Source organism: Diadema antillarum, unplaced genomic scaffold, assembly GCF_040938485.1.
Source record: "Diadema antillarum isolate AM-2024a unplaced genomic scaffold, OU_Dant_1.0 seq00000821_RagTag, whole genome shotgun sequence".
Lineage (NCBI taxonomy): Eukaryota > Metazoa > Echinodermata > Echinoidea > Diadematoida > Diadematidae > Diadema > Diadema antillarum.
In genome coordinates this window covers 485,992-511,396 of record NW_027271698.1, presented here as the reverse complement: position 1 = coordinate 511,396, position 25,405 = coordinate 485,992, and the positions used below count along the sequence as shown (strand labels likewise).

The 25,405-nt window shown below is 36.1% G+C and overlaps 1 protein-coding gene across 1 annotated transcript in view; it reads right to left on the bottom strand.

Moving 5' to 3' along the window:
- Positions 1 to 25,405, bottom strand: part of LOC139739914 (uncharacterized) — a 189,102-nt gene that overhangs the window by 88,487 nt on the left and 75,210 nt on the right. The window contains exon 3 of the mRNA XM_071650514.1: positions 18,190 to 18,254. Within this exon, the coding sequence (XP_071506615.1) occupies positions 18,190 to 18,254 (65 nt within the window). The remainder of the gene's footprint in view (positions 1 to 18,189; positions 18,255 to 25,405) is intronic.

Below are 25,405 nucleotides of genomic sequence, written 5' to 3'. Positions count from 1 at the left end.
AATGCAAGCTACATGTGACAGGAACTGAATCGTGAGCAACGCTTTCATTGTACGGTGACATTTGGCGATTTATTGATACGTTAAGGCAAGATTTTGTGCGTTTGAGCAGAATATGTGAACTTGGCATGCCGTTGACCAAGTAGGGCGTGCGAACGTGGCACATAAAGAGTTAAATTGCAGTAACAAAATACAACATTTTATACACTGTATAGGAATTATACAGTGTATGTGTGTGAGAGTGTGTTTACAAACATAGTTCCAATACTGGGTTTCTCTATAAAACCAGTAAACTGCATGCAGGATTAATAAAGAAAAAAAATGAAATTGAGTAAAAAAAAGTCACTCACACAAATACTGTTACCATGTGTTATGTGGATGATGTCAACTGATTTTTTTGTTTTTCCTTAGAAACCCCCCCCCCCCTCAAAATACTTTGTAATGTAAGGCATCTTCTTTAATAGCATGTGAAAGAAGCCATCATTAAGGATGGATACACATCAAGTCTAAACAGAGGAAATTGTTTTAATGCTGAACAACTGAATAAAAAATTACAAACACGATGGTTTGTGTGTGTACATTGTATGTGTGTGTGTGGTTACAGCTCTGCTTCATTATGCAGAATCCTCAAAAGCATTTACTATTGTATAGATATATATGCCATATATTTAGGGAGTCGAATTTCTCATGAAATGGAAGTTCATGACAATTTCACAAGTGGTTAAATTCAAAATCACAGAGTAACATACTGAAGGGAGAAATGTACATGTATGTGTGCATATCACATTCATATCAAGGTCTGACTCAATAACTTTGCATGCTGTTAAATTAGGGAATGGCACCTAACTTGTGAAATTCGCGAAAATAAAAAACTTGAGAAATCTAATGTACATTATCTGAAATAACTAAGAAAACTGTGAGTCAGAATATGCTGTGCTTCACCATGTGCAATTGTTCCATGATCACAGAGCTTGCCAAAATACCAATACACATTCTGTCGTCACTCAAAATCACACAGTGGCCAGTGTAGGCTGCATGCAGCAACTTCAATGCTTGCAAAAGGTTGTGGGAAAAAAAAAATTGTACACATTGGTCTGATTTGAGAATAAACTTGCAACATGATTCACTGCCACACAGCTAATTGCAGCCATGAAGATTACGGGAGATAAATATAGAGTCGTGCACATTGCCTCCGTCTGCGGGCACCAGGGTTACGAGAGGAAGCAGTTCACAGCGTGGTGGGAATATTCGGTTGACTTCTGGAGATTTTAATAAAGTTTTGTGTGTCCCTATTTGCAACCCTGAAAATTAGATTCCTTTCATAAGTTGGTATATTATACAAGTAGGTAATTCAGACCTTTCCTAATAATAACAGAACTGGAAACATCCTTATGAATATTCAAATGAGCAAGTTGATGATGTCATCAGCTATGTCATTCCCTCACAATTTTTCATGCAATTCAGAAAATTACTATTTTCAGCTAAAACAAGCAAAAGCATATTTATTCCCATACCATGTATATCAGAGATAACATTTTCCCCCCTTTTTCAGGGGTGGTTTTAAGGTAAGTTTTACATTTGGACAGCTGAAATATGAGATTTTTGTCATTTCTGTATATGAAATGAATAAGAAATTGTGATAGCATGACATCAACAACTTGGTGATTTCAATATTCATATTGGTTGGTCAAGAACTATTTTCCAAAAAAAAAAACTTGAAATTTCAAAATGTCAGAACTTCCTTATTTCTTCTTTGATCTTAATCATTTCAGCACTGTTCTGCAGGGAATTTTTTCTCTGGAATTGATAAAATTTTGGAGTGGATTTCTTTTTAAGGTCACAGGATGATGAGTGAAATAAGATAATAGAAAATTTTTAATGGTCAATTGTCTGTCAAGGTGTTAACTAGAATGGCCACCTCTTGTGAATTATACTCCTCACCTGATAAGTTGATCAAATTTCCTTTATTTGACATTTCCCTTGAAAAATCCTTAATTATTCAATGACAACAAAAACAACAATATTTTTGGCATATCTTCTGAAACAGAAGTCAATACTTTCAGAAAAATTCAGACATATTAAACATGGTCAATCTATATATAAAGTGGAAGAACCTTTTGTAAGAGGTATCAAGACATAATGGTATGATAGATGATATGATCACTTGTGAATAAGCCCCAACTATTGTCCATTTTTCTAATTCTACGTGGATTTTTGTAGATTGCTGAGAGTAATACCAAGTATTCTGTATGTAACAATTATGTGTTTTACGATTATTTTCCTTTTCAATGTTTATGTGATGAATGAAAATACAGAATTCACACAATTAACTCTACCAATCTTATTGTGTTATCTAATCACTCCATAGGCATATCTGGGATAAATACAATGCATGTACCACCGGCCAACAATATTATAACTCTAAGGTGCTCCAAATATTTGGGGGAGTTGCATTTGTTATAACTTTCTTAGAGGGCATAAAGCTATGACTGATACATTATTCTCACAATCATTTGTTATTGGTTGCATCACTGATATAATTGACATTCAAAAGATCAAAATTTTCCTTTAAAGGGATTGTACAGTTATGGTTGAGACCTAATTTCAAGTTTCTAACATTTTTGGTGAGATAATGAGAAACCTCTTATAAAATGTGAAAGAGCATGTAGTTCTATGAGGAATTCAACATTCATTTGATGAAAATTGGTTTTGAAATGGATGAGATATCAAAAAGAGCGATTCTAATAAAGTGTGGGACCCACACTTAATTACGATCACTTTGTTTTACTTTGTTTTTGGATGTTTCAGTCATTCAAAACCCGATTTTCGTCAAATAAACTTTGAATTCCTCTTAAAATGGCATGTTCTGTACTATATCATAAGTGTTTTCTTGGTATCTTGCAAAAAGTTAAAAACCCAATTCTCATCTCCACCAAAACTGTACTATCCCTTTAAATTCTTTGAAGTGTCTATTCAAGTTGCTATACTCTCTTGTTCTTATTTCGTTGCATTGTCATTCAAAACACTATGCTTTTCCTGGATGAATCTTTATTCAACCTATACAAATCCTGGGGAATTTTGCTGCAGAAATCATCATTTGTCATCATTAAATTGGCAACATTAGATGAAGCTGGTTAATTTTTTTTAAGGACCTGCACAAAATCAGAAGGAAAATCAGAACAGAAATTTGTCGAGATGAAAATCTGAAGTTGAAATTCAATCTTTTACAATGCATTGCCAATTTAAAGGACAAGTTCACCTTCATAGACATGTGGGTTGAGTGAATGCAGCAATATTAGTAGAAGAATATTAGTAGAGTTTGAGCAAAATCAGACAATCCGTTCAAAAGTTATGAATTTTTGAAGTTTCTGCTCAGTCACGGCTGGCTGAAAAGACTGCTATAGCTTGTGATGTCACATGAGTACAACGATATAAAGAAAGAATAAAGAAAATTCAACATATTTCCATTTTTCTCGCACAACAAAAGAACACTCGACTTCTCTCTTTCAGAAGGCAGGGGGAATGATATTACCCTTAACATACATCAGTAGCAAGTCGAAGAAATGTGCACTTTAATCAAAAAGTAAAGTTTTGTGAAATTCTCTTTTTATTTTCTTTATATAGTCGTATGCAAGTGACATCATACACTGTAGTAGTCTTCTCTTCCAGCAGTGACTGTGCAGATACTTAAAATATTCATAACTTTTGAACGGATTGTCCAATTTTCCTCAAACTTTCACTGATGTGTTCTACTAATATTGCTGCATTCTCTCAATCCTTAAATGTATATGATGGTGGACTTGTCCTTTAATAATCAGATACAAAATTTAGCAATTTGAATTTGGGAAATGAACTAAGCAATTATAGACAATGAATGACAAAAATGCTAAAATGAAAAATGATTTTTTTTTTACTCTACCTTATGAACATCATCAATTAAATATAATAAAACATTATACTAGAATGAAACAGCACTAAATCACAGAAATATAGTTCCTGGAAGGTAATGGGTTAAACACTAATGATATCTCTAATACATCAGGGAGGAGAACTAATTGAGGGGCATGGTGCATAGAATGAGAATTTCCCATCCTCACAACAGTGGGTAATTGTCTCATCACTGTCAAGCACAATGCAAACCATTTCTCGGCAAATGTGCTAACTACCTATCGATGGCGGTATAATAGCAGTGCTCGATCTGGGGCATAACACCGTGCTCAGTGACCATGTTCCATGATGTGACACATCCTACTCAGTAATTGATGATGCCAATTCAATTTGCATCGCCTGAACACTAATTAGAGGTGTGATGTATTGCCTTGTATAGTGCATGCTAGTTTGGGGATGACCAGACCTAACAATCCACTGTACTAACTTCAAGAGTAAGTAGCGGATCCAGAGGGGGGCGCAACCAGCGCACACCCCCCTTTATTTTTCGTTAAAAACAAAAGAAATAAAAAGAAAAAAAATGAAATGAAACCCAGAAGTGGCACCAGAAATATTAGTCACGCCCCCCCCCCCCCCCTTTACAGAATTCGTGGATCCGCCCCTGAGAGTATTCATTAACACTCTAGTGTGTATGATACATGTATGTACTTGCCATAAATTCTTTTGGGCCATTTGATGTTTGCATGTATCAAAGGTTAGGTACACACCTGTGTTCACCAAAATAATTACTGTAAATGTCAATATTTCGTATGATTAATTTTTCGCGCTACACGGCTCCAAAACATATTTGCGGGTTGTTGAATTCATGTCGCACAATTGTCAATCCATTCACAATGTGCAGAAAAATTTGTGAAGATATTTTTGCAGGCTTTAGAATTCCCGCTTGCCAGAAGTAGTGTGAAACAAGCGAAAATTAATGTACCTCGAAAATGTCTGCGTTTACAGTACTACATGAGGTTTGATTTACTTTGGCTTAATTATCAAATTCATTCTATAATCTTAACCCGTTTAAGGATGGACTGGTTTTGTTACGACATGCATTTCCCACAGACACCTGCCCGAGTATACTTGGGACTTGTCAACGGGTTAAAAACATTTATGAGTTTATGGTATAATTAGGGAGCTTTAGATTTTAGACGCGCGGACGTTCAGAGGGAAAAAACATGTTCTGAGCATGCGCAGAAGCGCGCGTCAAGTCGATCTATTTTTAGCTTGCGTCGCCTGAGTGTTTCACAACACGTACTGGGCTATTTTTACGTCCGCACAGTTTGCGACGTAGAGAGCTACTTCATGCACCGATCATATGGGGGCGCAATTTTATTTTTTATACGTTGCGTCCCAGCGTAATCTAAAGCTACTTTTCTACACGATGCAGGAGAGAGTAGAACATCCAGCGCACTCGTCGTCTCAAACGTCTGCGCGTCAAAATCTAAAGCTCCTTAATATCAATTAAATTCAACAGATGTGATGCCTGCTAAAGGTACAAAGAAACTGGCTCTGAAAATGGTGCAGATACTGTGGCAGTTTCACACCTCAGGGTGCACATACTAAGTGAGCTGAAACATAGCAATTTTCCTGCTTGAGATCAATGAGTATGCAATAGTGCATGAATTTTTTCTAAATATACCTGGTAGAGCCAATATTCATCAATTGTTCAAGAGTGACCCCCCAAAACAACATCTTGTGACATTATGATTCAATGTAATGTTTATAAACAAGACTATATAAAATAAGATCAAATAATATTGAGGCCACACATCCCGGTCTATGTGGTGTTTCTTTTTCCTTACCCACAATGCACTCCATCACTTTGTATTCACTACTTCTTAGTTTCTTGATATCATTCTACTATAGTGACATTACAAATTGCTGTAGCTTTCTTATGATAGTTATGGTGACACATGAATTTAACCATAATATGAATTTATAAAGTTGATCGTCTGACTTTCCCCCAACTCCACTGATGTGTTCAACTGATAATTCTGTATTCACTGAACAAGATATTTCAGCGACAGGAAATTTTTGAGAATTGCTACTGGCATTCAATGCATATAGTGTAAACAAGAACTTTTGTATGCATTTTAATTTCACGAATCTTGGTTCTCGCGAAATTTGCGAAATTAAAATGCATGCAAACATTTCCGGTTTTACAGTATTTCATGTTTGGGGGTAAATATTCCTCTTTAACCACGAGGGACTACATGATCACTATGCAACAGGGAATATGATACAATTACACTCTTACGGCAGCATGTATCTCAGTGACATTGAGACACATGATAATATGGATATTATAACACCAAGGAACAATTTCTGATGATCTTTACGGCATATTCTTTGTCTTAAAGGTCATGTTTACCTTTGGGAGCAGTGTTTTAGAAAATGTTCAAGATATCACATTTGATGCATATGTGTAGATTTGTTGTATCACAAAACATCCTACCATATAAAATTTTTGCAATAAAGCCTAAAATATAAAGAGATATAAGCATTTTTCTCAGTAAACCATAACTGTAGACGGTTTAGTCTGAAAACATTTTTATCATAACTATTGTTCACGTTTTGTATATTTAGCAATAGTAACATTGATCATACTGATTCAAATTTTTACAGTCATTGTTTCTATCCCTTACTCACATTTTAGAACTATTTTAAAGCACCAATGCTGGGTTTTTGTTTCATCTGCAAATGGTAAATTAAGCCTTTACATACACAAATCAACAAACTGTAACCACTGAATATGCCTACAAACTCATCAGATTTAAATGCATAAAACATCTGTTTGGAAAACCACACTTTTGTCATGTTAGTTTCTTTCCCACCAAGTCCTTCTACAGTACTTCTAAACAGCACTCAAAGACTTAAAATAGAAGGAGGTTGCAGACTTTTCTGTTTTGCCATATTCAGGGGCTACGTGTATACATCCCTTTTTAATGTGTTTAGAGCAAGACACAAGAAATGACTCATTCCAGGGTTGGTGGGACATGACAATATGAGAAGATTTGTAGAACACACTGTTTACACTGCGGACATTCTATTTTGACATCCTATGGGACGCCTTTCAGACGTTGCCTTCCTGCACTCCGACAATGGTGCAAGATCTATCTATACATTAAAGAGTCATCGGACACACCCTGAATGCACACACCTACAGCACACATGTACAAACATGAACATGCATACATGCGCATAACCAGGCACATTGATTATAAGCACACACAAGCAAACACAGTTGTCATGAATTTTTTAAACAGGGTTGAAAACATATGAATTGAATTTCAACACCAGTACGTGTTCCATATAATATGCCAAATGCTCTTGTTACCAATCAGTGCTGTAACTTCCCTGAAAAAAACAAAAAACAAAACTAACATCTATTTTCATTTCAAACACTGAGGCACCATCTCTTAGGCAAATAAGGTAGGGAAACTTAATTGTCAATTTTATATATGTATACATGGGAGGAGAAACTCCATTAAATGTGTAATGTTTATTATTCTGAAGGTTTGTTTATCTGAAAATGAAATAAAATTTGTCATTCGGAAACAGGTATACATGTAGTCCATATACCAAGATGGTCATTAATCCGAACATGAAAAAGGGTTTGATAATGCAAACATTTGTGATACTATTCTAAAGATTCTTTATTCTGATGTTTCATAATTCCAAAAATGAATAAGGTTTATCTTAAAGTCTAGTTTATCCAAAACTGAAATAAGGTTCTTTATTCCAAAATGAAAAATGGCTCATTTTTCTGAAGGTTCATTAATCTGAAAATGAAATAAGGTTTGTTCATCCGAAAAAGAAAAGAAGGTGTATACTAACAACCTTTGAAATCATGAACTTAATTTTGTTTTCAGATTAACAAACCTTCAGAATTACTAACCTTTTTTCAAGTGTGGATTCGACAAACCTTTGGAATTATGAAGCTTATTTCATTTTCAGATTAATGAACCCTAAGAATAATGTATTTCACTATTCGAACTGCAAACCTTCAGAGTAATGGATCTTTTTGATTTTTGAATTAAACTGACCTTCAGAATAACAAACCTTTAAATAGGGATAACAAACCGTAACTCACTTACTGTGCTTATTTTCAGATCACTGTTCACTAAGTTATGGATCACTATAGCATATCAAATGGCAAGCAAATATTTTTAAAAATGAATAAATTGGGGTGGAAAGAAAGAAAACACAAATTGGGTGGGGAAAATGAATAAAATGAGTGGGAATTGAGGTAGGCTACAACCTTCTGGCCCTGGTCAGGCATTAGTTCATGAATAGTTATGAATATTCATGATACATGTGATCAATGATGACATCATAACAGGTACAGAGATATGACTGTCTGTGCTTATGGCATTGATTGAAGCTGCACTTCATGTGGTCATTTGTACGTAACTCTTCATTTTGAGTGCTCTATGGAGAGCTGGTTGACATCTGGAGTAGACAGCCTCTTGATAAACAGTCAATCAATCAAGAATCAGTGTCACTTCAAATTGATTTTATGTCAGCCATGAATTACTTGATAAATGAATTATCAAAGAGTTCAAGTCCAAGAGTCTCATACAGCATATAAGCACCTATGAATCTTCAGACTGATATATGCAAACAGTTCTTAATTTGATTTCAAACTGTCTTGCTGTACGGAAAATAAAACCCATCATTTGTGTATGTAGACTGAGAGAATTAATGCAGACATGTTAGTGGAACACGTACATCAGCAAAGTTTAAAGGAGACCTCCGGATGATTTTCAGATTTTTACATTTGAAACAGAGTTTCTGAATTCATGATAATTGGGATGAAGAACAAGAATATTTTCGAAATTTATAACAAATTGCAATGAACAAGGATGATGACATGGCAGGGTCACCGTAAGAATGCCTGAGTTGGGGCTCAAGGAAGCAGAACAAAAGAAGAAGGCATGCATAGATTATACACAAGTGAACTCGCAAGCAACCGGTTTTGTAATGGAATTACACTGCTACATTTCTGAATATGTGAGCCTCCAATATCATCATCCTTGTTCAGTGTAATTTGTTTAAAGGTTTTTCAAAGTATTGTTTCTCTGCTTAAGAACCGTAATAAATTCCAAAAATTTATACATGGAGCTGTTGATTTATGTACCACATGATGTGAAATTATGAAAGTCGTCTGGAATGGCCCTTTAAGGAAAACCAAACAATCTGTATAAAAGTTATGAATTTGTTAAGTTTTGGTATGTACTGCCACTGGTAGATAAAACATTACAATTCATGGTGTCACAGTCTGACAATGATATAAAGAAAGTATGAACAAAATTCAATAAATTTTGCATTTTTCAAGTGTATTGAAAGAGCGCTTGGTTTTCTAAATGCCTCTTTCAGAAGTTGGGGGTCCAATATTACCCTAGACATATATCAGTAACAAGTAGAAAGAACAACATGTACTTTTCATGAAAAATGGAATTTTTCAAAATGCATGATAGCTTCTGAACAGATCTATAGGCCAATTTTCCTAAAACTTCACTGCCGTGTTCTATTAATACAAGTAGTGATGCATCCAACCATGGAGCTACAAACGAAACCATATATTGGGGTTTCATTCCACATTTATAATTTGCTGCATTTATTCCTTGGTGAAATCCAGGCAGGAAACTGTAACAGGCCATATGAGACAATTTATCTCAATTAAAGTTTACAGCACATTCCAATTTGTGCGATTTTGACAACAATCAGTTGTAGATGATGTTTTACATGTTGCAAATAGTACAGACCGTATATGCCTTCTCACTTTGAAGTGCTTATCAATATTACACCCCATAACCTGAATGTGTGCTTTCAACCTGATCTGGCAACATGACAAAAAGCTCCTCAACCTCTCAATTATACCTCAATTATTTAAATTACCTTGCCTAACAGAGAGGGTTACATAACCCAAATATCTACCACTTTGGCTGCCTATGAATTGAAAACAACATTCGCTATTTTAAAGGGCTCGTACAGTTTTGGTTGAGACTAACTTCAGGTTTTTTAACATTTTTGGGTGAGATAATGAGAAACCTCTTACAAAATATTAAAGAGCACGTAATTCCAAGAGGAATTCAATATTTGATGAAAATTGGTTATGAAATGGCTGAGATACCCAAAACAGAGCAATACTAATAAAATGTGAGACCCACATTTCATTACGATTGCTTTGTTTTATACTTTGTTTTTGGATGTCTCAGCCATTCCAAAACCGATTTTCATCAAATAAACTTTGAATTCCTCTTAATAGAATGGCATGCTCTGTACCATTTCATAAGTGGTTTCTTGGTATATCTTGCAAACCTATGTTAAAAGCCAAATCCTCAGCTCCACCAATACTGTACCATCCCTTTAACTATGCAATTGTACAAGGGTGGTTTGATCTAAACTTGATTTACAAACTTTTCTGTCTTAAAAAGAGCTACTAAGCACTGCTTCCTATATGCTTGAACATATCTGGCACGATTTCACCTTTCCCGGGCCATATTGTCCTAAAACTGTTAACTGTAAACTCTGCATGACACGCATATGTACCATACTCACATCCAAACTTAAGTGTTTTAGTGTGGATTAAACAAAAACAAACAAAGAAACATCCCCCTGGTGGCTCTCAATGCATACATTTCTCCTTTCTGTTTTTTCTTTGATAGTGTAGGGTCCACATGATGGGGTGATTGTTTTAGCTTGATAGCTTCGGAATTTAAAGGCTTCCTATGAATGTAATACATACACCTCTCAAGCTTAATATATAGTTTTAGAGTACAGTATCCACTACAAAATTATTTAAGAAATGAAGCATAATGCATGACATTCTAACACTCCAATAGGCCTTACTTCTGTTTGCTGCTACAATACCACTACAGCAAATGGTCCATATCATTCAACATTTAGTTACCCTACAGCGTATTGATTATTTCATCTCCAAAAAATTCATATGTTTGGGGTTTTTTAAGTAGACACACATTGTTAATAACAAGCATCAAAATAAAAGTTTCACATAATACGGTATGTTAGAAGTCTGACAATTTCCTAGATATCTCACACCAGTACTTTATGCAAGGATATGGAAATATAAGCCTCACTACATACTATAGCGCAACCAACAATGAATGAAACTGAAAGAAAATTGGTGTTCTGACTGCACAAAACAATTGATATCACACATTACTGTATGTTGTTCAATTGTATATGTTATGTATCCAATATGAACATGCTCCTATTACAATGAGGTACTGTGCCAAGCTGACACATGAAGGCACTGTATACAACAACAATATAATATCTTAAAGGGATCGTATAGTTTTGGTTGAGACCTAATTTAAGGTTTCTAACATTTTTGGTGAGATAATGAGAAACCTCTTATGAAATATGAAAGAGCATGTAATTCCATGAGGAATTCAAAGTTTATTTGATGAAATTTGGCTTTAAAATGGCAGAGATATCTAAAACAGAACGATTCTAATAAAGTGTGGGACCCACACTTTATTACGATCGCTTTGTTTTACTTTGTTTGGGGATGTTTCAGTCATTCCAAACCCGATTTTCATCAAATAAACTTTGAATTCCTCTTAAAATGGTATGCTCTGTACTATTTCATAAGTGTTTTCTTGGTATCTCGCAAAAATTTAAAAGCCCAGTTCTCATCTCCACCAATACTGTAGGCCTACCATCCCTTTAAGTACTGTAAAACCAGAAACATTCAAAGCATGAACTTTCATGAATTGCAATGCATTGTCTAGACAAAAGCTTTTGCAGGCATATCATTTTTGTGAATCTTGGCTCCTCATGAAATTTGCAAAAGTTTCATGCATGCAAAAATTTCTGGAGTTATGCAGTACATAGTGAAAGCTTCCTCTTGACAGTCTTTACATGTTGAAGAGGGTTACAGTTGGTTCTTCCAAAGGTTCCCTATTTGGAAGGTTTGTAATTCCAAAAATGAAGTGAGGTTTGTTATTCCGAAGGTTCATTATTCAAAAGGTTCCTAATTCTGGAAATGAAACAAAGTTAGTTATTCCAAAGGTTTGTTAAACCAAAAATTAAATAAGGTCTGTTTATTCCAAGGGTCTATACATCTGAAAACAAATATGAAAAAAGGTTCATTATTACCAAGTTCAGTATCCAAAAATGAAATAAGGTTTGTAATTCCAAAGTTCATTTAAAAGTACCCACCCTCTCTTCATTTTGGGAATAATGAACTTTATTTCATTTTTGGAATAACAAACTTTGTTTTTAATTCGGACTAATGAATCTTCAGAATAATTAATTTCTAATAACTAATAACTAATTTCATTTTCAGGTAAATGGGCCTTTGGAATAATAAACCTTATTTAATTTTCGGAATAATGAGCCTATTGATAATGCTTTAAATGCTGGGATTTACAAACATTTCTTTTTTTCAATTCTGGATTGGTGAACATAAAGTATACAGAATTTGTGTATTTTGGAATGATGAACCTTATTTCACCTTTTAATTTAAAACAAAAATCCTTCAGAATATATAATGAACATCACCCATTCAAGAGAATAACAACTCTTCTATTATCAACAGGACAGAGTGAATGGTCATGGTTAAAGGAATTGTGCCATATTACAGGGCATAATTTTACCTCATAGTAAAGTTTACCTCAAAAGTGAATTCATAATGGTGATAATTTTACCATTTCACCAATTTTAGAAGAGCAAAATCTATACCAACTCACTTGATTTTTTGGCGACAAAATATAATGTGAAGGGATGTTGATGAATACTGAGCATACAAATCCTGCTCACTATGAATGAGTCCACATAAACATAATATTAGTTTTAAAGGGGTAGATGTGACGATCATAGCCAGAGAAAAAAGTCGTTCCTGCATGTAGAGTTTGTCTGGCATGCGACCATGTGACTTCCTTGTGATGACTGCTTTACGAACGCTCGGTGCTTCCAGCGAAGACGGACACATCAGCCTGTGCAATGTAGTCAGCTGTTTTGTGACAAGCCGCTGTGTGCGATGAACCCCTGACTTGCCCCTGTTTGATATTGACAAATCATCTGAGTCTGAGGAGTAAGTGACTGTTGAGTTTTCCAATATCCAGAGCATGGATGCAAATTATGATCACTTGCAATATTCAAAAAAAGTATATAAAAGGGAATGTACCCAAGTCTCAATGAGTTTACATTAGTCTGGCACTCCACAAAAATTCTAATCAAATCAGTGTACACTTTTTAAAATGTATGTAAATCTCTCTTTCATCTTGTACATATTTTGGATGTGAACTATGCATGATCACAGGATTAAAACTTTTCATTTCACAGAACCCAGAGGAACATTTAAAGGGATCGTATAGTTTTGGTTGAGACCTAATTTCAGGTTTCTATCATTTTTTGGTGAGATAATGAGAAACCTCTTATGAAATATGAAAGAACATGTAATTCCACGAGGAATTCAATGTTTATTTGATGAAAATTGGTTTTGGAATAGCTGAGATATCCAAAACAGAGCAATTCTAATAAATTGTGGGACCCACAATTTATCACGATCGCTTTGTTTTACTTTGTTTTTGGATGTTTCAGTTATTCCAAACCTGATTTTCATCAAGTAAACTTTGAATTCCTCTTAAAATGGTATGCTCTGTACTATTTCATAAGTGTTTTCTTGGTATCTCGCAGAAAGTTAAAAGCCCAATTCTCATCTCCACCAATACTGTACCATCCCTTTAAGACTTCTACTTGTCTGAGTGTTAATTACCAAGTCTCTTTTTACAGGCGCTTCTCACAGAACATAAAAGAAACCAATAAAGTTAGGGTAACACTTTGTATAATATCATGCTGATTATCGTGAGATCATAGAAACAAATGAAGCTGCTACTTTCTAAACCAGCCATAGGCACCCTTCAGTGTGTGTGTGTGTGTGTATATATATATGTGTGTGTGTGTGTGTATATATATGTGTGTGTGTGTGTGTGTATTTATGTGCGTGTGTGTGCGTGTGTGTGCATATGTGTGTGTATATGTGTGTGTTCGGTTGCCAGGTTCATATCATCCTTGCAATTTAGCCCTATTTTTTTGTATTTACCAGACATAACTTTTGACATGCTTGTCCGGGTTATTTGCTAGTTTTCTGTTTAAGAAATATATTTCAATAACTGCACAACAAGAGTGTCTTGCTTTTCAAATGTGCACACTTGAGATATCGAGATATCGAGATATCACTATTATCATCGTAAGCATTATTACTACTGTACTCCCATTATGTCAACATTATCATCAGAATTGCAGTTCCTATTTCTACTACTACTATCATCATTATTATTATTTGCAGCATTTTTTTATGTCACCATCATGATTACCACACTCTTCAAATTTATATGTTGTTGGTATTTTGACAAACATTTACACACTAACAGGTTGTAAGGCAGCATTTCACCACTGCTAAATGCAGTGCTAACACACATGCATGCATGCCTATGGCACTTTCAAATAGTACCGAAACTACGACAGCACTTTGACTCAGGGCACACAGGCACACAAGGATGACACGATAAATAACACATTCTCCATTGTTTTCCCCGGTGCTAACGGCGAACAATGGGAAGTCGAGGGCAAAAGACGAGCAATCAGCCAGAAACACACGAGCTGTCTTCTCTCTCATGTCTATCCTTGATGAGTGATAGGTTTGCTTGCAATCCCAAAGTTACAATCACTTCTGTTAAACTGCTATCTAACATCAAATAAATCAAACTTCCTCACAAACATAGAGGTCCATAAACCCAAAATTCTTGCCTTAAAATCCCTTTAAGTAAAATCTTAAAATATCAAGAACTGTATTTGACTTTGCACAATAAATGATTATGCCACAAAACATAGATTTAAAAAGAATGATAACCAAACATTTTGGAACAAATTTGATGATGCTCTCAAAAAGCGTTGAAATTGCCTTTCTTTACATCACATCTCAACAGTTCTTGTATCATCCTCGGCAAATGATTATTGTAACTAGTAAAGATGTATATATAGATTTTTTTTCCCCCTCCCCTCCAATCGACAAATTTGGTCCACAAACTTTCATATCCTCTTCCAAGGAGGTTATGTTTTTGACAGTGATGGTTTTTGTTTGTCTTCTTGTTTGCAAAATAGCTCAAAAAGTGGATTTGGATGAAATTTTCAGGAAAAGTTGATAACGACACAAGAAAGAGATGACTGAATTTTCGTAGTGATCAGGATCACTGTCTAGATCCAGGAATTATTTTGAATTTTTGAAAGATTCTTCATTGTGGGGACATCACAATATGGGTGGAAATGAGCTGCTTGGTAGAGGCTTGGCACTCTCTGAGTGCTTTTGCAATTATTTGCTTCTTGTAAACCCCACATTTACAGCACTGATGCAATTTACTCTTTTTTCATACTCTCATTTGTCTCATCTTGTTATGTCTAGTCTTATTGTTTCTTCTTGTTGAATTTATCATATGTGACCATGCACCTCAAAACGAACATAAAGTCGCACACACTGATTTTGCGTGAGGACTGAAAATAAGTGAAATGGGTCAACCTAGTCGAACTTGACTTTTTCATATTTTCTGAAAGAGCGGGTCTTCTTTTTTACATTATGCTAAAATTTGGTATCATAAAACGGGCAGGAAAGTGTGTTTTTTTAGCAGTTTATCTCAAACATATTTGGTAGAATAGTGTGATTAGGTGTGTCTTTAGAATCCCTTTTTCATTTCTGAAAAACCTTGTCCACACTCTTCACTTTCAACTCTAATAACTTTTGAACGGATAGTGCTACTGCTTTTAAAGTTGGCATTAATTATGGACAGAATGTGTTTATGTGGCATGCTTAATTTCAGTTTAATTTGATAATCTCTTCATTGTTGTTACTCTGGTGGTTTACTTCCTGTTTTTTGTCCCATTCATCGCACAGCCAGCACGGTTTGGTAAAGATTAAGCGCTTGAGTAGACACTACACTTCAGAGCCTCTTTCTCAGTTCAAACTTTTCCTGAGTTTGTGCTTTCTTTCCAATATTTAGATAGGTTAGGAGAGTCCATCTGATTTGAGTTATACATCATTTTAAAGCTTAAAGTCTGCTCTTTCAGAATATGGTCTTAACTAAAGATTCATGTCTGGCGACTTTTTGTTTGTTTTGAGGTGCAGGGTCACATATTGTATCTGCTGTCACTTCTTCCAATACTTGATTTGATAGTCTAGAAAAATTTGATCAACACATAGCCCCGAATTCACGAAGGTGGTACAAATGAAACCATGGTTTAAACCATGGACAAAAACCATGGAGCGCCAAGTGTCGCATGGAATATTTCGTTACGAAATCAATTGTTTCGTCGATGAAATTATTATTTTGTAACGAAATGACAACATTTTGTAGCTAAATGAACATTTCGTCCACGAAATGATGATTTCGTTAACGAAACGGTCATTTTGTCGACGAAATGACCAATTTCTTGGTTTAAGCCATGGTTTCATTTGTACCACCTTCGTGAATTCAGGCCATAGAGACCAAGTATGATGATAATCTATTGAATGTTTGTTTGTTTTTTCAGCCATTCCAATAATTATATCAGGATATGGGATGGACAGATGAACATCCAAAAACATGAACTGAGCACCCTACATGATGAGGAATGAGTATCAAAGGTACGTAAAAAAACTGAACTGTACCCTTTTATTAAGCATAGTGTGACCACTGCATCACGTTGTCTGAACATGTAATCTATCTTTTCGTTTTTTTGAAGCACCATGAGCACCGAAAGGTGGACCTGTGCGCTGTACAAGTAGCCACTGTTATCATTATTATTATTATTATTATTGTTGTTGTTGTTGTTATTGCTATCATTATCATTATCATTAGTTCTATTATAATTATCATTATCTTGGAGTAGCCCATACCTGGCAAACACAAGTATATGGAAAGATTATGATAAACAAATGATATACAAGTTTGTCAAAGGATTTGACAAGCTACATTTGAAGAAAATACAAGGCAAGACTTGAAGGGATGCACAGTTTCCAACCATTTTCCATACATTAAGTGTCCATTCCTTCATTTATTTATTTTCTTTTTCAGAATATAATTGAATTACTAAATGAAAGCAAGTACAGAGGGAGACAAATTGAAGAAAACTCATACCCCATAATATACTGTCTAACTGACATAAGGATTGAAATATTATTGCATAGGCCTAACATTCAGATTGCAGGTTGTCAGCAAAGTATTGTATTCATAAAATGAAAATAACTTGAATAGATTCGAACTGAAACTTAAATAAAAAAAGAAAAGAAGTTGACTTTGCTATGGGTTTCATTCTAATGGAAACTATGGTGACACATGGGACTTAAAGTAATCAATCCAAAAATTCAAAACAGTAATGAATTCAAGAATAAACTTTGAACATCAGGTGGTACAAAAAGTTAATCACAATTCAAGGCTCTCTGAAGGTAAGAGCTCAAAATTTCATACTATCTCCTTTATTCTTCTCTTGAGGCATATATTCATAAAGTTCAACCATGCGCCGTCTGGCTCTGCTGAAGTTAGTGTCTTCGTTTTGACTTTGATGGCTTCCCTTGGAAACCCCAACGTCCCTGCCACAGTTCCTGCCGGGCACTGACGTCTTACAGGACTCCAGGGCCCGTCAAGACTAGCAGAGATTGATTGATAAGATTGCCTGTCGTGGACGGCCAACGGGGCGCAAAGAGCCATTTCCAGCCCGTACCCCACCAACAGGAAATGCATTACCGTAAACACAAGAGTATGCACGCGTCGCCTGGCCTGCCAGGCAACTTTTGCACAACAAACCATGTTGTTGGCATCTGCATGTGCAGTGCAGAGTGCACAGAAATTGTTAAAAACTACAAGTAAATGGCGATGAATAAAACCATCACCCTTTAAGGTATAATTGAGGCAAACCCATTCTACAATCTGACCTCTCAGAACACTCATTGTGACTCACCATGATGAAACATATCAAACATTTCCTGCAATTTCCAGAAATACTCTAAACATTGTCCACAGCACTCCGTTTGCTCATAACTTCTTGCTACGTGAATCAACTTTGATACAGTAATATATATGAGCAGGACGATACTATAGTTGTGGATGATTGCTTTACAAGATACAAACAATTATGGTATCAATTCACAGAGTAGAAAGAAGGAAAGACTCAGGAAACAAGGACGAGTCTTTTGATGCAACAGAATACCGAAAAATTGACGTAAAATAATGAATTTGATGATCAAAAACTTACCTGGCTCTGTCGTCTCTACCCATAGATGACCGGGTCAGGGAGTCGAATTTTTCCTTTTGTAATTCCTGAGAGGGGAGATGATAAAAGAGGACACAATTGTCATGTCTCATCCACAGTAAGCATGGAGACGTACCCGGTCACTGCACGTACGGGTGAGAGCGGGGACAACCTTTCAGCGATCGGCCTTAAAAGGCAAAGTCTGCACGCCTCGGACAGACAGTAAATTACATGGGAGTTTGCCACGGTCGGCAATTGGGTTATGTGGCTACATTTACGGCACAACGTGCAACATCCTGGCGATAGTAATTGCCCTGTACATGCAAAAGCCGTTATGGTACATTGCTGTTCCTTTTGCCGTCTCAGCCGAAAATATCCCTTCAGTTCTAGCGCAGGGGCACGTTGTGCTTGGAAGAGATACGAATAGGACAAGTCAGGGTGTGTAGCACTGGGGGAGATCTGTTAACGTACGAGTCACACTTTGTTGTCTACCCCCCCCCCTTGTGCGTGTGCGATTCACAAACTTACCCCAACACACAAACACACACACACACACACACACACACACACAGACACACGATTTTACACACTTAAAGAGATGAGCGTGTTACAAAATCAGCCAGATCCACAGGAGCATGCGTGGGCGCCAATTCTTGAACAAGAAGAGAGGAGCTGGAATGATGGGGGGAGAGTTGCTAAGATTATGGGTTAGCCCGGGAGGAAGGTGTCTAGGAACTATGACGTGGATGGCAAGGGTTGCGTCTAATAAAGGCCTTTCCTCTTCAGCTTCCCCCTTCTGTAATGGCTTGGTCTGCGCCATCGACTGGCCTTGAATAAAAGGGGTGGGGGTGAATCTTGCCAACATCAGGGGGTCTGGGGAAAAACATCTGAGATATCTGTTGTTTTAGCCCAAAGAAGGCTGTTTCTATCCATCATCTCATGAATATCACTCAGCCTTTGATATAGATACTCGTGGCAAAATATTTGGAGATCACCTCATATTGGAACTATATCTGTTAAGTTACTAGAGGTATCAAACTTTGAAATGTAATTCTGTAATCTTTCACACTCAATCTTTCCTTGACAGTTCTTCCCCCTTTGTCTTTGTGTGAAAACAAGGAAGAAAGATCATATCGCAAACTATGCCTTACCTAGTGTTACCTTGGTTGAGAATCATTTTTCCTACAAAATATTAGCCCATCTTGAACAAGTCCAAAGCATGCTCCCACTATTCACTAATCTAGACAAGGTACTTTCAAAAATCAAACTTTCCATGACTGTACTTTGATATTTTTTTTTAAAAGTTGCTCTTGAATAAAAATGGCTGCCACAGAATGATACAGATCTATGAGAAAGCTAGCAAGGTAACATAAAGTATCAAATGTCAAATCCGAAGGCCAAAATATCTAAGATATGTAATATCAATGGTATGACCCAAAATTTCATCACACTCCTTACAACATAAACCCTAACTCACAAATTTAAAAAATAAGTTGCTAAAGCTCACAGAATGTAAACCCACTGCACACAGAACAAGTAAATGATAATGGTTTAATAAAAATAGAACTACTGAGCACAAATGAATTGATGAGAGCTCTTGAATTAGTTCACTTGCAAATAATTAGTTCACTTGCAAATAATGTGGAAATTAGAGGAAAGAGAGAGAAAAAATGATAATCATATCAAAAGGTTTATGGTACCTGAGAACTAATTAATGGACTGATGGTAAAGATGGTTAATGTTGAAAGCATGAAAAAAGCATTTACAAATTTTCCCCCATGATTGATATTCAAACATGCATTTGTCATATGTAATAAGTAACTTTTCCTTCACTTTGTGCAGTGTGTAATCCTTTCTTAATGAAAAATAGTCCAAATTAACAAATTACCATTACATCAAGCCTAGAAGCAGCCAGAACTTCGGCCTATCTGCAAACTTTAAATGCAGTTTCATCAATTGTTTTTCATTGTCATAGTTCTGCTGTATATTATACAGATACATTTAAACATTTGCCGATTAGTTGTTTTTGCAATCATCATGAAATCAGTCTTACTGAGAATGTTTGTGGGCTCATGGGGGAAAAAAAACCAATGACAGTCTTTTTCCGTTGTGACAGTAATAAACAGTCATCACAAGGCCAAGTCACTCCATACCTGACCACCTTTCCATTGACTACAGTTTTGATTACCTATTAAACAGCTTAACACAACCATAACTTTAGCTCTATACCAACAGAGCACTGATTTCCTCATACATAATACATCATACGCCGAAGGAAGCTGCTGACAGAGGGGGAGTCCCAACCAAGTTCCATGCTTTTTATCAATCTTTTTTTCTTTGAAACAGGATGACTTCGGGGCAAATTTTCCTCTCCACATCCCGAACAGGATGTTCATTACCCTAAACCACCAGCAATTCACCTACAACTATAGAGTTCTACAACAAGTGATACAAAACAAGTACATTTATCAAAAAGATTAATCCTAAGGAAGAAAGATATATTTAAATTGTGAAGGTACGAATGGAAAAGATACAGTTGTGGGGATATCCCAGTGAAATTTGACAGAGATATCAAAACTTGTTACAACTTGTGTACCAATGGCAATCAACTAAAAAGATTACCTGCTATGTGCTATCAAAACAACTGTCTCAATTAAAAAAAAAAATGGCTTAGCAGTTGCATTAAAAGAATGAATTGTATATTACCTTTTATGGAAAAGTAATCTCTTGACAAAAATATTACAAGTAATGTTTGAGATGTTAAAAGTAAATATCAAAGAAAATACACAGTGCTTCTCATCAGTCCACATGTAAACAGTGTCCGTGGAATCATTGGCAACAGTTCTGCCCATCTCAATAATTGTCTGTGTTTTGCTTGATATTCTTATAAGTTTTGGCCTTGACTGGATTAAATCACACCTTCTCTCTCCTTATAGGGAAAGCCTCCTTTAAATGTCATGGGAAGGTCCCAACAAAGATACACACAGGCTAACAGGAAGGCTGAAGCCTGTCATGTCATGACCCATTTCCCAACCACATTGTGTGGTTGCTTTCTAGGTAGAGGACTGCGGGGGACGTTAGTACTGTGAACATTTTCATAGTGATCATCAACCTAGAGAATGGATTTAAATTGCAGCATTTTGGCTGAAACTCATTATTAAAACATGTATACAAAATATTTGTCATTCAACCTCGCAAGTCCTGGGCTATTGTGCTGCAGAAATCATTACTTTGCCCTCATCAAATTGGCAACAATTAATTTTACTAACTGCTGTCCCACACTGAAGAAAATTAAGTAGAACTGCCTTCATTTATCAAATATGCACAAAATCATAATTAAAATTTTAAAATTTGACAATTCAAGACAGACACATTAATGTTATTCTTCAAAAATATGTTGTTAGATTAAAAATTCTTAGCAATATTTTTGATAAAATTCTGTAACCAACATAAACAATAAAATAAGACCAAAAATAGGACTCATACGAAAAATGAAATGGTAGCAAAAATTAAAATTACAATAAATGATAAACATCAAATCACAGATATGTGGTTTCTGGGTATCAATTAATGGGTTTAAAGAGAGTAAATTGTATTTCCAGCTGTGAAATTATTAAAGCAAAATCATAGTTCTCTTATGCCTGCAGAACTGTCAATTATTGCTCTTAAATGTACACGTCTGCATAAGAAATGTGTGAAATACATGTAACACTGTACATAATTGTAATAACACAATTTCAGTTGGGTAATCACAAAAATGTGAAATATTAGCTGAAAAGGTTCGCTAGAAGTCCGCAATCTCAGAGATTACCCGATTGTGATTGCTACATAATTTCTATAATCGATTGTTGATAATTGACAAATCGTGAATTGCACGCAGCCTGTAAGAAAATGTGATTGCAAGGGCAATATCTATATCACGCAATATTCTACAGTCCAACAATGCTGAATGGGGAGGGCTATTCTGGAATAAAAATTGTGAACTACGATCAAACTTATTTTGCACTTTTGATCTAAAAAATGAATACTCTAACACAACTCATCATCCTGGCAAATTGTGTTAGCCATGTAAAATTTCTTGGTAGAACCTTTGCAAGCAAATTCCAAACGGCAGAAGATGAATTTTGAAAGCCCTTAATTCTGACAACAATGTTCTAGCTTTAAAGAGGGTACATTCACTCACCAAACGTGTGAGAAACACAATTACACAGTCGGAGAAAAAATGCAGAGAAAGATACCAGTGAATATTATTGTCTCTGCCATTTGTCATCCCATATCAATGTATTTGTACATGTGTGGTTTGCGTGACATGTAGTGTGCGGTGTGTGGTGTACATGTCAGGGCTACCAACTCTCACGCATTGAGCGTGAGACTCACACATTTTGGTCCTTTCTCACTCTAAAACTTTATTTCATTTGCATGCATTTCTATTGATCTCACTCATTTTGACTCCTAAATTATAGCATTGGCCTATGGGAGTCTCACTCTCAACTAGTTTCCAGTGTTGGCAGCCCTGACATGTTGCGTGTGTGCGTGTGTGTGTATGTGTGATGCATGAGTGGTGTGTGTGGTATGAGCAATGTGTGTGTTGAGTGAGTGTTTAATGTGTGGTGTGTACGTGTGTGCGAAATGATATGTGTGTCAACATTCGTTGACAAGGAATGGTGTATGGACTTGCCTTGAACTTTTATTGTTGTACCATGATTCAAAAAAGCGGAGAGGATCACAGGCAAAATTGCTTGGCGGAAATATTGCGATGGAAATATTTTGAAATATTTGTAAATAATACAGCATCATATTCAGAAAATATTGCAAAAGTTGCTGTACCCGTCCCTGAGGAAACAAACTTTAGGTACATTTGTATAACGTCATAAGAACAGCTGATGTGTACTGTACACAGTCGTGTGGCTCACAGACAAAATGTGACCCACTAACTAGCGCTGGTGAGTACGAACCAGGGAATCGTACATATATATACCAGCTGATAAAGTGTGTGTATGGGCTAATCAGCGATGGCACATAAGGACATGACATCCTCGACAGACGCTCACATATAAAACAGACAACAATACGCTACATCTGTTCGCAGCAAGGACACTGTGACGGAATTGTGATTCGACGACGCGAACAGCTCAAAGCGGAAGATCCGGCCTCACGGATTACAATGCCCTCATCCCGTAATTTTGAGGCACCATGCTAGCTATGCAAGTTGAAAGTACCTTCCACATACATGTATATTGACATATATTCTTGCAGTGAGGAGACGCATGAGCCGTTCTCAGATGCCATCATTGCATACGTCTTGCACAACTTGCTGTCAATGTCACCCTAGATGTTGTCTGCTGGACAGAAGTCCAGAAACAGCTGGCAAATAAAATAAAAAAGGAAGATAATCTGGAAGTGTCACAACCATGGTGTGAAGGGCCAGTATAGTGTCAGATGGCCATTATTGCCAGTCGAGTAGACCAGACAGGAAGTCAACATTAACATGGCAACCGGATTTTTAGCAACCTTTCCACAAAGAGGACAAAATTTGGTCCCGACTTTTCTTGAACCATCTCAGCAAACGTGATAAAAAGACGTGTCTGAATATTGGGCACCCCAGCAGTCTTTTCCTCACACAGATAATAATCATTTTTTGGCGGGGGGGGGGGGGGGGGGGGGGGGTGGGGTGGGAGTGGGAGTACAGGACTGTCTAAGTATTTTTTTCCTGTTGAGACCTTAACCATGCCCGCTGGTGAAAATGGGTCAACCTCTGTATGATAGTGTACGGTAGCACTAGTCACGGCTATTAATTGACTGCTGAGTCACACGTGAGAAGGGATTTTTTTTTCTTCTTTTTTTTTTTTACCTGCGAGACACAGTAATTGCACGATAGTTACATAATGATCAAAGCACGAGTTTGGTCATCTGCCCATAGCGAGTAACTTCATAACAAACCCAGGTTATGTCATTGCTGCAAATCTATCTTAAAGGCATAATTTACCATTTGCAGATAATAATGAAACAAAAACCCAGCATTAGTGCTTCAAAATAGTTCTAAAATGTGAGTTAGGGATAGAAACAACCAATATAAAAATTGTTACCAGTATAATCAATGTTCAGCATTGTTAAATATACAAATTGTGAACAGTAGTTATAATAAAAATGTTTCCAGAATAAACTGTTAATGGTGATATCTCCTTATATATTAGGCTTTATTGCAAAAATTTCATATAGTAGGATGTTTTGCGATACAACTGATGACCTACACGTATGCATCAAAAGTGATATCTTGAACATTTGTTAAATCACTGCTCCCAAAGGTAAACAGGACCTTTAATGAGGCCACTAATAGATTAAAAAGTGTTTGAATGATTAAGGTATGTATATGTGATGGAAGAAATAAGTCTTCTCCTCTGTTCCCTCTCTTGTGAACTTGAAACTGCCTCTCATCCGTGTACATGAAGACAGAGGTTTTAACATGGTATTCTAAAACCAAATATTAGAATTAACTTATTCGGTACAAGACCCAAGAACACCCACGCAGGCGTTGAAGGAGATTATATGTTATTACATCATGAAATCACCTACAAAGAATTAGAGATGGGACATCTCATTCCTAAAAACTATGGGTGTTTTCTAGGGAAGTCAAACAAACAACTAGCAGGAATAACTGATGCAAGAATGACAGCTCCGTGCCACAGGAAACTCTTCATGCAGCCAGTAGCACTTACATTATTGTCATAGAACTGCTAATTCTGGCTCCTAATAATCACAAATTATTGATCAAAAGACTTCAAGAGCATTCAAATAGAATGATTCGAATAGAATATTTCAACACTGATAATTTCCAGCAGGAATTGAACACATAATCTGTTACTAAAAGCTACCATCTTTATGAAACATCTTTTTTTTTTTGGCAACCCCCTCCCCCTTCCCCAGCTTCCAGAAGACAACGTTAGTCTGACACTTATGTATAGCACATCAAACACCCAAATGTGGAAAATTATTCAAATCTGTACGGAGGTGTTTTTTTTTTAACATAATCCCCATATAAACCATTTTAAGTTGTCAATGCAAATAAAACAGTAGTGAAAACTGATGACATAGTATACAAAATTGTATTTCAGTAATTACCAACCCTACACAAATGACAACTGACTTAAAAATCTCAAAACACAACTCAGGTGGAAATTGGATTTGTATAGGGACTGTCACAAATGACCTTCGTCGCTGG